Source organism: Choloepus didactylus, chromosome 11, assembly GCF_015220235.1.
Source record: "Choloepus didactylus isolate mChoDid1 chromosome 11, mChoDid1.pri, whole genome shotgun sequence".
Lineage (NCBI taxonomy): Eukaryota > Metazoa > Chordata > Mammalia > Pilosa > Megalonychidae > Choloepus > Choloepus didactylus.
The window spans coordinates 35,103,879-35,118,529 of NC_051317.1; the positions used below are offsets into that span (position 1 = coordinate 35,103,879).

Here is a 14,651-nt window from a genome sequence, read left to right on the forward strand (position 1 = left end):
CTTAGCCCCTCCCGCGAAAGGAAGGCGCCTTCTTGGTTGCTGAGTTGGTGTCCGCCGGTTGCGGGGAAGTAACTGCTGCTGCTGCATCATGGCGTCCGTGGGGACCCTCGCCTTCGATGAATATGGACGCCCTTTCCTCATCATCAAGGATCAGGACCGCAAGTCTCGTCTTATGGGCCTTGAGGCCCTCAAGGTAATGGGTTCGGGAGTCTTGCGGTGGGATGAGCGAAGGTGGCCGAATCGGGTGGCTGTGCGCTTGCGCAAGCCTAGGAGCGGTTCTGCCATGTGCTCCCGGGGAAGGTGGAGAAACCTCTCTCTGGAGGGAGCCCTGTCGGTGTCCACTCATGCACCTTGCTTCCAGATCTCGGGAGAGGCCAACAATAAGCCTTTTGTCGCGAGTAGGGGATTGGGTGTAGCTGCAGGCGCCTTTCAGCGTTGGGTGGGGCAGCTTCAATTCAGGGAGCAGGGGGCCCAGGGCAGCAGCAGTGAGACGTCCCTGTGGTCGTTTCCTGCTGCCCAGCAGTCGTACCGTTCGGTGAGATGTAGGGAGAAATTCTCAGGTCACCTGTCTCTACTGCTTAACATTTCAGGTGATGTACTGCAGCAGCCCTAAAAGAGATGGCGGCTCGTTTTCTTTGTCACTTAGTAAAGGTTTAGTTATTTACCAAGTATTTTATGTTTGGGCGGCTTTATGCACGGCGTGTACCTGGATGCAGTGTCGTAAAAGTAAAAATACATATACTGTTAAGAAAGAAAAGCCAGAGTGAAAAATGGAGACTAATAGCCATAACACAAGGCAGTGTGTGATGACAATCAGCAGTTATGGAAAGGGAGGCAGATGAGTTGGAGGGAGCCTTTCAAGCATTTGATAGCAGGTGGCATTTGCTCTGGGATGGGGTAAGACTTCTGAAAATATGGGAGAGAGGTAGCTTTCCAGGGAGAGGAAACGATAAAAAACGAAGGCTCTTGGACAGAAAAACACATGGCAGTGTGTGGAGTAAAAGAGCAATTTAGCTCTTAATGGAGCACATTCTACTCTGTTATAAAAACTTTAAAATGCCTTACATAGGATTAGCAGAATCATAATTTAGGTAGAACCATAGTGAGGACATAGTGTTTGGAATGGACTAAAGGGAATAAGAAAGATGAAAGGAATTAAAGAAACCATTGTAGGAGTTGAGATAAGAAAGGAAGGGACACTTCACGGTTCGCTCACAATTGCAAAATGAAAGAATCCACAAGCCTTGTTTATGTCAACAGGGCTGAGGTGGGCTCTATTCCTTTAGAGTCCTGGGGTTTTACTTAACCAGATTTAGAAACAATCCACCTCTCCCATGTACTGTTTGAGTTAGGACAAGTTACACAACCTCTCTGAGCCTTGATTCCTCAGTGGGGCTTCACACATCTCTGTCAGACTGAGGCCAAAAATTAAATGAAGTAACTCAAGGAATGGACACACAGTGCCCTACCCTAGTAGGTACTCAGTATTTGTTTTCTCTCTGGAATAAAGTTTCTAGCCACTCCTATTGTTACACACTCAATTCCATTTCTCTTTCCAAGGGACCAGCAGAGAAAGTAACATCCATGGCATACACCCAATACAACATCTGAAATAAAAGCTGCACCTCTTTCCATCAGCCACCATGCTGACTACTTTACATGCGTTATTTCATGTGACCCTCACACTCTGAGGTGTTATTTTACAGAATTGGAGAAAGAGCAGAGCCATGATTCAAGCCTTCTTCTGTCTGACTCCATAGCCAGCTGTCTAGAGGAGGGGTTCTCAGCATTGCCGCTGGTAACACTGGGGCCAGTACTTCTTTGTGTGGGGGCTGTCCCGTGTAGGAGGTTGCCCATCATCCCAGGCCTAGGTCCCAGTAGCAGCCTTTTCCCCAGTTGTGGCAACCCAAATGTCTCCAGACAATTGCCAGCTGTCCCCTGGGAGACAGAATCACCCCAGTTGAGAACCACTGGTCTAGAGTAAACGGCTTCCCTATGATTCTTACCCTTTAGAAAAATCCATTGTCAATCAGTTTGCTTTTCCAAGGTTAACAGTATTTTCACGGACCCAGTGAGTTTTGTGTCTTTGGTAACTTGCCAGAGGGGGTAACTAGGGAAGGCTTCAGGAAGCTAGGCATTTGAACTCTGCTGTGGAAGATGGTCAGGATTTTAATGGGTAGAGGGGCTTCTCTAGTACAGGGATCAAAGGACATGTTTAGGGAACAAGCAGTAGACCATCCTCCCAGAAGGAAGCTAGGTCTCAGATTGCAGAGAGCTATGCAGAAGAAGCTGAAGCTTTTGGACTTGAGTGGTTAGGGCTTTGGGACTAATAAGTGACCTGTTTGAGGACGATGGATTGGTTAGAAGGATGGGGGTGGGAGAAGAGACCCCAGGATCCCATTGGTGATGGCCGGGATTGAATGAAAGGAAACAGGGCATTTAGAGGAAGGAAGGCTGAATGGTGTGTAGAAGCGGAGGGAAGGGTATTTTCAAGCATCAGTTGCTTTAGTGTTCTCATACCTTTGGCCCAGAACCAGAGGTGGGGACTTGGATGTTCAGGTGGGGTTTGCTGTAACTGCCATCCCCAGAGTTCAAGAGCTTCTGCGCTGCATGTTCACGATCCTGTGCAAATGCAGCACCAGGTCTGTTGTTTCTTCTCCTGTGATGTAGACGTCTGTGGCTTATCTGAATGTGATGATGGCTGCTCAGGGTTCTCCCTTGTTGTTTTTTCTTTTTTTTAGTTTTATTCTCTCTCATTGCTTACAGCCTTAAGGTAATATGTATTTTGTTGAGAGTCTCTAGGTTGTGTCACAGCTGTATGTTATTTTTGTCTTAAAAGTGCAGACAATCACAACTTTATACATACACTAAAAACCACTGAAATGTACACCTTGAAAGGACAAACTGTATATTCATAAACCTTTATTTTTAAATGCAGGCAGTACTTGGCTTAGGAAAGAATTGTGTTCTAAGAGTGTGTAACTCACAATGAAAGCAGGTTCCCAGGCCAACGAACAAAATCCTAAAATTTAGTCCATAGTGTGATTGAATCAGGCAGCCTTGATGTGTAGACTCCTCTGGAAGAAAAGGGAAGAAGAAACTTTTCTTCCCTTTTCTTCCACTTTCCTGAGCAACAAAGGCAAAGTCTATTGTGGCATCTCCTCTATTTGCCAGATTTCCTGCATCTTTCCTCTCTGACTTTTATTTATATCTATCACTCAGCTTAGTAGTTAGATGTGAATAGGAAGAAAACACCATGTAATTTATTTATCCTAATATCTGTGACAGCCGCTTAGCCCCTTTTGGGAGGACCACCGCCAACTTTGGTCTATTACTCTTTATAATTTCAGGCTGTGCAAAAAATTCTAGGCGGTTTGGGCAAGAGAACAAACATGACAAGATCAACCAGTCTGCCTGATTTTACAGACACCCAGGATCAGTTCTTCTAAACTGTTACCACTTATCAGAACTTGCCTTCTTTTAAAACCCAATTTTCTTAAAAACTTTGACAGCCAGGGCTGTCCTTCCGGTGTATGGGTTATGTATTGGCTCAGCCATGTGAAGGAAGAGCCTGTTTCTGCAGTAAACGATAGCTTAAAGATTCACAGCAGTGTGGAGGGGGGGGGCGGGGGGGTTGGATTCTTTTCACATGGAGTTAGTGTTGCAGGATGGCCTTGACTTTGAGGTCAAACTGCCAGTGTCCTCAGCTATAAAATGAGGCTGGTAAGAGGACCTGCCTTGGAGGTGTGTTAAGGGTTAAATGAGATAACACAGCTTGCTTGGTTTCTGCGCAAATCACCTATTTAGCTAGTAGTTGTAAATGTCATCATACCTAGATCCAGACCTGTCTGGTTGCCTCTTCAGTATAGAAACTTCTAGAGAATAGGAATTTTGTCATAAGTGATTTTAATATAATCATCAGCTGTATGCTTTTAACAATTGAAATTTTTATATCTAACTGAATACTTGCTTTTTCTCTGTTTCATTTAGTCTCACATAATGGCTGCAAAGGCTGTGGCAAATACAATGAGAACATCACTTGGACCAAATGGTAAGGGTCTCACATTCTTTGCTTTTTAACAAAAAGTTTTAAATCATAAAATAATCAATACACCCTCATTACAGAAAGTTGGGAAACGGGCATGGAGGCATCCTTCTATCCTAACACACTATTTTTTTCTTTGGTGTATTTCAGACTTTAAATGTGAGTGTAATCACAATATGTGTACAGTTTTGGTTAGTACTACATTTAGTAGTGCTCCATAGTCTTTTACCCGTTTAGGTTTTTTTTCAATGTTTTGCTGTATATTAACCAATCTAAACATGTTGTCCTGCAGATATCTTTCTATGTATATTAATTATATGTATATTAATTATTTACTCACAGTAGATTCCATATATAGAATTGGGTCAAGAGGTCTAACTTTTTTCCTTGTTCTTGGTGTGTTCTTCCCTTCTTCTCCACCCCACCTACCCCCTGTCTCTCTGGCCTGGAGGTGTTCTAAATGTTGTGCCTTTTTTTTTTAGGGCTTGATAAGATGATGGTGGACAAAGATGGTGATGTGACCGTAACCAATGATGGGGCCACCATTTTAAGCATGATGGATGTTGACCATCAGATTGCCAAGCTGATGGTTGAACTCTCCAAGTCCCAGGACGATGAAATTGGAGATGGAACCACAGGAGTGGTCGGTAAGAAAAGGCAGAATGTTCTTTTCTTATCTCAGAGGGGTTTAAAATCAGAGGGCTAATGCGCCAGCCAAGAATGTTTACCCCAAATCACATCATGGGGAGACAGTCGGTCAAGTCTATATTGAAGGACTCACTTCAAAACAAGCAGCCAGTTTCTTCAGAACTGTCTGTATCGTGAGAGACCAGAAAGGAACGGGAAGGACTCAGGAATTTTTCTAGATTAAAGAAACAAAAGAGAAGTGATAACCAGCATATTGTATGGTCCTTGATTGGATAATGGATTTAAAAAAAAAAGCCTCAGAAGACATTTACTACAAGTGTAGAATTTATTGATTTTGTATCATATATCATGCAATAATATTTTTTTTCTCAGTATGGACTTTTTTTTTTAATTCAATTTTACTGAGATATATTCACATACCGTACAGTCTTCCAAAGTGTACAATCCAGTGTTCACAGTACCATCATATAGTTGTGCATTCATCACCCCAATCTATTTTTTGAACATTTTCCTTGTACCAGAAAAAGTAAAAATAAGGATAAAAAATAGAAGTAAAAAAGAACACCCAAATCATCCCCCCCCACCCTATTTTTCATTTAGTTTTTTGTCCCCATTTTTCTACTCGTCCATCCATATGCTGGATAAAGGGAGTGTGATCCATAAGGCTTTCACAATCACACTGTCACCCCTTGTAAGCTATATTGCTATACAGTCGTCTTCAAGAGTCAGGGCTACTGGGTTGCAGTTTGATAGTTTCAGGTGTTTACTTCTAGCTATTCCAGTGCATTAAAACCTAAAAAGTATTATCTATATAGTGCGTAAGAATGTCCACCAGAGTGACCTCGACTCCATTTGGAATCTCTCAGCCAGTGAAACTTTATTTCGTTTCACTTTGCATCCCCTTTTGGTCAAGAAGATGTTCTCAGTCCCATGATGTCAGGTCCAGGTTCATCCCTGGTTGTCATATCCCGCATTCCCAGGGAGATTTACACCCCTGGGAGTCAGATCCCATGTAAAGAGGAGGGCAGTGAGTTCACCTGCCAAGTTGGCTTAGCTAGAGAGAAAGGGCCACATCTGAGCAACAAAGAGGTACTCGAGGAGACTCCTGAGTACACTTATAACAAGTTTAGCCTCTCCTTCGCAGTAACAAGCTTCATAAGGGCAAGTCCCATGATAGAGGGCTCGGCGCATCAAACTGCCAGTCCTCAGTGTTTGTAGGAACATCAGCAACAATCCAAGTGAGGAAGCCCAACACCGCTGCATTTTCCCCCAGCTCCTCAGGGGGGCCCTGCATATATATTTTTATTCTCTGTCCAAATTACTTTGGGATGTGTCGCTATTTCACACTAACCTATCATGCAGTAGTATTTTAATGTTAAGTTTCCTGAGTGTGATAATTATGTTGTGATTATGCAAGAGATGTTCTTGTTTATAAGAGATGAATGATAAAATATTTAGGGGTGAGATTTCACGATTTCTGCAACTAATTCTCAAACAGTTGAGCAGAAAAAGTATGTGACATGCATAAAGATACAGTAGCACACATGGGGAAAGTGTTAACAAAGTGAACTGTGTCCATTTTACTATTCTTGTAATTTTTCTAAAGGTTTGAAATATTTAAGGGGGAGAAACGGAAGAGTTATGTTTCAGGTTACCTTTTCTGCAGATGATTTTCAAATTCATTTATTCTACACTTATTCAGTGCCAAGTTATACACTGTACCAAGCACCATTCTGAGTATGTGTGGGATGCAGCAGAGATTAAAACAACCCCCGTCTTTGTGGAGCTAAGATAAGGATTTCATATCCTCTTATCATCAGGGTGAATTTCTTATGATAGAAATTGCTGACTCAGGAAACAGTTGTTTTTTCTGCTTATAAAAATGTCTTGGCTTTTTTCTTTTTTTTTTTCTTCTTTTTATTCTTTAGTTGCATTCTTTACATCGAGAGTTGGACATCTTTCTACTAATGGTAGACTTTCTACTAAGGGTAGACTTGCTTCCTTTAAATACTGTGCAGAGGTTTGATTCCTTTTGGCTCTGGGGTGTACTGGAGCCAAAGGGAGGAATTGGTTTTAAAAGGGAAAAAAAACTGGCTTTGGTTCCACGTAATAAAGAATTTTCCTGTTGACACTGTCTAGCAAAAAAGGCTCCCTTCTTAAAAATCTTCCTTTAGGGTAATTGGACTCCTGCCTTGTTTAAATATTAGATTAGATGGCCTTGGCTTATAAGATGATTTCCAGCTTATTTCTGGGACCTTCATATTTTCAAGGTAGCGTTCTCATCTTCACTGAGCATACAAATAAGACTGAATGTTTTCTTAACCTGGTTATCGCTGTCTCTTTTGCAGTCCTGGCTGGAGCCTTGTTAGAAGAGGCTGAGCAGTTGCTGGACCGCGGCATTCACCCAATCAGAATAGCCGACGGCTATGAGCAGGCCGCCCGCATCGCCATCGAGCACCTGGACAAGATCAGCGACAGTGTTCTCGTGGACCTGAAGGACACAGAGCCTCTGATTCAGACAGCAAAGACCACACTAGGCTCCAAAGTGTATGTTTACAGAAAATGGGGGTGGTAGCATTTATAGAGGAGGCAGAGCTTGTTTGCTTGTTCTAAAGCTATGTAATTATCATTCGTGGTGTCATCTCAATTTGGTTTTTTTTCTCTTCTTGGCTTTTTGGTTTTGCTTTGTTTTTAATGTAGGTACAGACAGACGTCCTAGATATTAGTTGAAAGTTAATTTCTGAGTTCAGGTCTTAGATCCTCTTGGCAGAATTTGAAATACATAGTCCTTCAGTATAGCAGGACAGGCTGCATTAGAAATCAACCAAAGTGCAGCCTACTTGGGTGCTGTATTAATTTTCAGAACACTTCTTCCATTTATTTGCTAGAAAAGCATGGGAGAGAGGGTTGTCCTTTTCATTCAGAAAGCAAATTACTGATCCAAAATTTTAATTTAGTAAGGAGAAGCATCTGGAAATTGACTTAAATAGGGTGTTTGCAACACTTACTTAATCCTATTTGTCAGGCCAATTCCCAAATTCCAGTTTAAGAGTCTTTGTTAAAATCTTTTTTAGTAGATAACATTTTCGTTGTGAGAGATGTTACAATGTTTTCGTGTGTGTGTGTGGTGGTTCTAGCAAAAAGGAGAGTGTGGTCTGAACTCCGGCAGGTCCGGAGGAAGGTACCAGAAGTGTCTGTTTCTGTTGCCTTCTCCCTCCACCGGGGTGGGGCGAGGGGCTGGCCCTCCCAGCAGCCTGTGTCAGGGCAGGGGAGCCTGGGTGGTGCCAGCCATCCCCGTTTGGTTACGGACCTGGGCCAAGACTGGCTCCCAGGCAGCTGCTGTGCCCTGGGGTGGCCTCGATCACAAGTACAGTGTTGTCTTTCTCATGGAAGGAAGGCATTGCATTTACATGAAATGCACAAATCTTACTTTGTTTCACTGCTTTATAAGGTGGCCCTGTTCTCTTTGCAAGCCTTTCTAAAACCCAAGTGTGTATAGATCTTTACTGCAGAAAACGTTCAAGTATCTAATAATGGCCAAGTATATTAAAACAAAGCAAAACCTTGTAAAGCACCTTAGGATATTAACAACATCTTTAGTTTCATGGTTATCTTTTCTACGTGACTTGGGATTTCAGACACTGTAATTCAAGTGGTAGATAGATTTACCTCCTGGTTTTTCTAGAATCAAAAGTAAATTCGTTAAACAAGTATCTTGGAGTTACATTTGTTGTAATAAAATGTGCTCTATATTGGTTGCAAGAATTGTTAAAACAACATGAAAGCTTTGTTCTGTGTTGTTTTTCTAGGGTTAACAGCTGTCACCGACAAATGGCCGAGATTGCTGTGAATGCTGTCCTCACGGTGGCAGACATGCAGAGGAGGGACGTTGACTTTGAACTCATCAAAGTAGAAGGCAAAGTGGGAGGGAGGCTGGAGGACACTAAACTTATTAAGGGTGTAATCGTGGATAAGGATTTCAGTCACCCACAGATGCCAAAAGTAAGTCATTGCCTTTCACAGCTTCAATGTATTTAACTCTTTAAATCCACCAGTTCAAATGTTTTCATTTCCACCCATAGAAAGTGGAAAATGCAAAGATTGCAATTCTCACATGTCCGTTTGAACCACCTAAACCAAAGACGAAGCATAAGCTTGATGTGACCTCTGTAGAAGATTATAAAGCCCTTCAGAAATATGAAAAGGAAAAGTTTGAAGAGATGATTCAACAAGTAAGTCTTACCCTGGTGATTCTTGGTGAAACTTAAACTCCCGGAGGGTGCGTTTAGTTAGCTTCAGTGAAGAGGACAAAGTACCTGTGGCTACAAATAACATAGTGACCGTGAAGGTTTTCTTTTTTTCACTCATGAAAATTATGAGAGCAGTAAACACTTGGCAGTGAGAAAAAATCAAATGGCATAGAAAGGTGTAAGGGGAAAAGTAAATTTGCCCAAAACAGTTTGCCTGAAAATGGTACACGTTTTTTGGATGCCTGCAGGAGTTGACACAATTGCTTGAGCTGTGCTTTCAATTTTCCATACAGCTCCCCTGGGCACAAACCAGTAAGTTCAAGATTTAGGCACTTTTAATATGGCTTACCACTTACTTAAGGGCTCTAAATACAGCTTTTAGATAAAATCTGGAATTAAACCAGAATGTAGTCATAGTAACCCCAGTTCTTTGCTCAGCTATATGAGAGTACTATTTTATAAGTACCTCATTCTTTCCTCTTTTGCTAATAATCCACAGGCACGTGCCCTCTGGTGTAGCAGTCCTTTTGGGGGCATCTGTCCTTGAAAATTAAAGCACCGGGATATATGAACAACAGTAGTGATGAGAACATTTATCATAACAAACTGAAAACAGTTCTAATGCTTTTAGGGGAGATGCGGTGCATTTCTTAGCATCTGCATAGATGAGGCGCTGCCGTAGGTGCTGGAAAGCTCCTGCACAGCACAGCTCCTGTTCTTGAGGCATCACCTAAGGGAAGAGTGGCTGGGGGCTGCCTTTACAGGCAGTGGCCAGAGAAGGTGCACTAAGGGAGGTGACTTTGAGCAGATACCTAAGCAAAGTGAGAGAGCAACATCTCTGAGTGAGGAACGTTCCAAGTCGAGGCAGAGTTCCTCCATGGTTCCTCCCTGGGCAGGTTGTTCGGAGGCACTGGGGGTTGGAACACGAGGCTGGTACTTAGCCTAAGCACATCGGGGGCTGGGAGGCCGAGGGTGTTGGGCAGGTCATCTTTGCAGAGGGGCAGGTTACCAAGAACGAAAGCAGGAGTAATGCCAGGGCTGGAATGACCCGGCGAGCATCCTCTCCTGGTGGCTGTGAGGGGCAGGGTGGCTTTCAGGGGACAGTAAGGGTTTCTTTACAGCAAGAATGTGACAGAAACCAGAAAAGGGCACACATTTAGTGGGCTGCATTCCAGAGGGCGCGGGAAGGAGAGGGTGGAGAGCCAGTTGGTGTGGACGCTCTGGAGGCCTGATGGGGGCAGGTAAATGGCACTTGTGGAGCATAGTGCAGTTGTCACGGATGATTTCTGAGGGAGGGATGGACAGCGAGTTCTTAATCCTTTTGAGGCAAATCATTTTGTCATTTGTGAAAGGGAGTGTGCATCTTAGTAGATGTGGGGTCCGCCGTCAGCATAGTCTTGATTCTCAGCATAGTCCACACAAGCAAGAGCAACAAGTTGCAGAATCAAGTGTAGCGTATGATTATTATTGCAAAACACACAAACACAGATGAAACTGCTTCATGCGCGTTTGCATCCACAGGTTGCCCTGCCTTGCTGTAGCATTGGGGTTCGGAACGTGTTACTGATTGTGGTTTTTAAAGCTAAAGCATCGTTTTAAAAATGAGATCAGTACCTCTGATAAATGGTCAATATTTAGAATTTGGAATTGACAAAACAGTAGATACTTGTGTTTTTCCTGCCTTTCCATGCTTTGGGAGATTGTTTTTTGTTTTAATGCTTTCATCTTACATTCCCAAGTATACATCTGACCTTTTCTCAACTATTTTTTCAAGCAAAGAATAAACACCTACTTTTTGTTAACATGATTGTGATCTTTTTCCCCCCAGATTAAAGAAACTGGTGCTAACCTAGCTATTTGCCAGTGGGGCTTTGATGATGAAGCAAATCATTTACTTCTTCAGAATAACTTGCCTGCAGTTCGTTGGGTTGGAGGACCTGAAATTGAGGTAGGAGGTAGAGATTTTTCTGCAGTTAGGGATTGAGCTTCCAGTGCTTTCTGTGTATTTGGGGCCTGTTCTGATGGTGCTTACCTTGTATAACCACATCATGCCAAAGCTCCATGGATTAGGGAGGATGAGCCAGGAAAGAGCAAGTGCCAGAGTCTGTCTTTATTGTCTCACTAACAGTGCTACACAGGTCTGGGGTGCCTCCCAGCATTTTGAAATGCTTTTGGCGTGGCATCGCACTTGACCCTCTTAGTACTCCTCCGAGGCAAGAAGATGGGTTCTTTCCCCTTCTACTTAGCCAGAGAGGACCAGCTGTCTCATGGCCCGGCCTGTACCTCAGACCTGTACTACCTCTTTGGTTCTCCCTGCTCCGCTGCAGGGGGGATGGGTGACGCCGGTTTACAGCAAGAGGCACAGATGCCCAGGGAAGAGTGATGTGTGGTCAGGGTCACTCAGGAGCTCAGCGCGCTGGTCCGGAAGCACAAGCACAGTCGTGTCACAAGGCTTTCTGGGTCAAACTTGAGAGTTTTTGGCCAGAGTAGGGCAGCAATTCCAGCGAACTGGGTGGTCATAGACTGTTAAGTTTAGGTCATTTGTGATCCAATTTTGAAAGTTAACCATTCAACAATGTTGTCTCTGTCCTCCTCCCTGACCTGCTCTGTTAGTTGATTGCTATTGCAACCGGAGGACGGATTGTTCCGCGATTTTCTGAACTCACAGCTGAGAAGCTGGGTTTTGCTGGTCTTGTAAAAGAGATATCATTTGGGACCACTAAAGACAAAATGCTGGTCATCGAGCAGTGTAAGAACTCCAGGGCTGTGACCATTTTCATTCGAGGAGGAAACAAGATGGTGAGAATGTCGTTAACACATTTTCTCTGACTTTCGTCCATAGTTGGGCTCTGTCCCTCATATATTTAAATGAGACACAGTTACCATAAGAAAAACAGAATCCAGTTTTTCTCAAAGAATATCATGTAGTAAAATCACTGGAGGCTATGTGAAATGTGAAACTGTCAGTTTTACAAGGCATGGTTGCCTTTCCATGGCCCCTTGAGTAGAAATAGGGAGTCCAAGTAAACAATCACTGATGGTCTCTCCATTCTTCAAGAATGAATTTTGAGCACATCATGGTAAGGATGGTCTTGAGGGTTTGTCAGTTTTGTTACAATTCCCTTGCTTAATAGTATGTCTTAGAATGAGTCACTGTACCTGTTTTTTTTTTAAACTATGTGGTGAGGAGGAAAGGCATGATTAAGATGTAGCTCATCTGATAATAAAGATTTTCTAAATATTAGAGGACGATCTCTACATACTTTTTTTTTTAACAAGGTGGCTTACAGGATGTTAGGAATGGCTCCCATGCTCATGAGTACTTAGACTAAACCAGTAGTGCCAGGTATTTAGTCTGAATTGATCAGATCTTGGTCAGATTAATTCAGGCTGAACCCTTCCCCCTAGATCATCGAGGAAGCAAAACGATCCCTTCACGATGCTCTGTGTGTCATCCGGAACCTCATTCGTGACAACCGTGTCGTGTACGGGGGCGGTGCTGCTGAGATCTCCTGTGCTTTGGCGGTCAGCCAAGAGGCAGATAAGGTAAATATATATGCAGGCTTAGGAACGAGTCCGGTGTTTGCAGAGCACAGGAGGCAGCGATGCTGGAGAATGGAGCAGGGTGCTGTGCTCAGTGAGTGAAAGCATGCTGGGCTGCAGGGGACACAGGCAGGCACAGGTGTCTACTCGGCTGATGCCCCTGTCCACACCTGCAGCTTCAGGTTACCATAAACCAGCACTTCCCACCCTCGTTCAACCATCCCAACGTTGACAGTAATAAAGAAATTCTCTTCTAATGTTATTTAAAATTCAAAATTAATTAAACATTGTAACTAAAAATAAACTAGTAAGAACTGCTTTGTTTTGTAATTCCTCTCCAACCTTATTCTGTAGGAACATTTTTAATACCAGGATAACTTAAAATTAATTACAGAAGCCTACATTCACAGAGCTCATCCTGGGTTAGCTTTTCAAAGTATATTATATAGTTATATTTCCAAACTGCTGCTGTACTTTGCTGAGTGCACGTCTCCCCCCGCAGTGCCCAACCCTGGAGCAGTATGCCATGAGAGCCTTCGCCGACGCACTGGAAGCCATCCCCATGGCCCTGTCTGAAAACAGCGGCATGAATCCCATTCAGACCATGACCAGTGTCCGAGCCAGACAAGTGAAGGAGGAGAACCCTGCTCTTGGCATCGACTGTTTGCATAAGGGCACAAATGGTGAGGTGCTCTGTTGTGATTCTCGGTGTGGGGCTCTGCCTTTGATTTAATCGAATAAGCCGCCTTACTGGGAGGCTGTCTGTCTTTTAAATGCATAATCATATTCAGGTATTCTAGTCCTGCATTTGGGAGTTTGGATTATGTTAGGGGTTGGCTGGACTGCTAGTCCTAGCAACATAAGACTAGCTTGAATAATATTAAACTATCATGCACTGTTTATTACCAAAGATGACTTATTTTTTAATCACTAGTTTTAGAAAATAATCCCCATCTTGCTTTTTTTTTTTTACCCCCATGTGTCACAGTAGATTCTAGAGTAGAGTCATGGCACATAACATACCTGAACTTGACTTTTAATGCACAGTTTATTCTGTGGTTGTACACCATAAATTATGGAGTGGGTTACAAATGTAATTTTTAGTGACTTCTGTAGTTATTTATGTTCTTTAGCTGCTGAAAAGGTACTAGATAGAGCTTTAGCTTATTGGTCCCAGTGACTTCTGCATTAGTTAGTAATTTAAATAATATGTGTCCTGTTTTAGGATGATCAGTTTATTTGTCCTTTTTCAGATATGAAGCAACAACATGTCATAGAAACCTTGATTGGCAAAAAGCAACAGATATCTCTTGCAACACAAATGGTTAGAATGATTTTGAAGATTGATGACATCCGTAAACCTGGAGAATCTGAAGAATAAGGAAAAAACTTAGAATAAAATGTAGTCGTAAGATCTGTGGTTAAATAAAGGGGTGTCTTGTGATGCATCTACAGCTATTTATTATTTCCTTTTTCAGACACTGTAAATGCTCGAATAAAAATAGCTGTTTGGTAACTATAGTTTCACTTGTTCAAAGATGTGTAATCATAGGGATACTGTCTCACAAGCTTTTGTATTCATTATATTAAAGGGATCTCTTTAAACAACCTACATCTTGGGCTCTCAAGTTTAAGAAACATTCACTGCAACATTAATCAAATGCTGCCTTAACTGAAAGAGTTTGAGTAGATTTTTTAAAAGTAAGCTATAGGAACTATTTTAATAGTTTTGAACATTGTGTTTGTTCTAAATATTTATTTTAGTGTTGAGAGGAATGTGGGCCTGATAATATTGAATGTATTTAAATCCTGTACTTGTCTAGAGGAATGGGTCCGGGTCCTTTCATTGTAGAGATCCTAGATGAGTATCCCACACACAAAATTATGTATTGAAAGCTCAAAACCTACTGAGCTCACAATCTAATATGTATTTCATCATAAAATAGATTCTGAAATAGCACTCTTGAAATTTTTATAGCTCCTATATTCTGGATAGTCTGATCTACCCAGAATGCATTCCAGGCACAGATCCACTTAGATAAATAACTCCAGCATTGCCGTTTGGATAAGTTAGTATATAAGGACAGATTCTAGCCTGCAAAGAGTATCTAGCAGCTTTCTTCATACCAGAGTCTCTTGGTCTGTGGTTGTATCAGAAGAGTCAC

General features: G+C 42.5%; 1 protein-coding gene across 1 annotated transcript; it reads left to right on the top strand.

The window, feature by feature from the left end:
• The first annotated feature begins 1 nt into the window (after position 1).
• On the top strand, positions 2-14,007 carry CCT5 (chaperonin containing TCP1 subunit 5). Its single transcript, XM_037799233.1, has 11 exons — positions 2-193; positions 3,991-4,051; positions 4,528-4,692; positions 7,042-7,240; positions 8,503-8,695; positions 8,776-8,925; positions 10,772-10,891; positions 11,557-11,742; positions 12,352-12,489; positions 12,989-13,169; positions 13,740-14,007. The coding sequence occupies exons 1-11, from the start codon at positions 89-91 to the stop codon at positions 13,865-13,867; spliced, it is 1,626 nt and encodes a 541-aa protein (XP_037655161.1). The 5' UTR covers positions 2-88; the 3' UTR covers positions 13,868-14,007.
• The last annotated feature ends 644 nt before the right edge of the window (positions 14,008-14,651 follow it).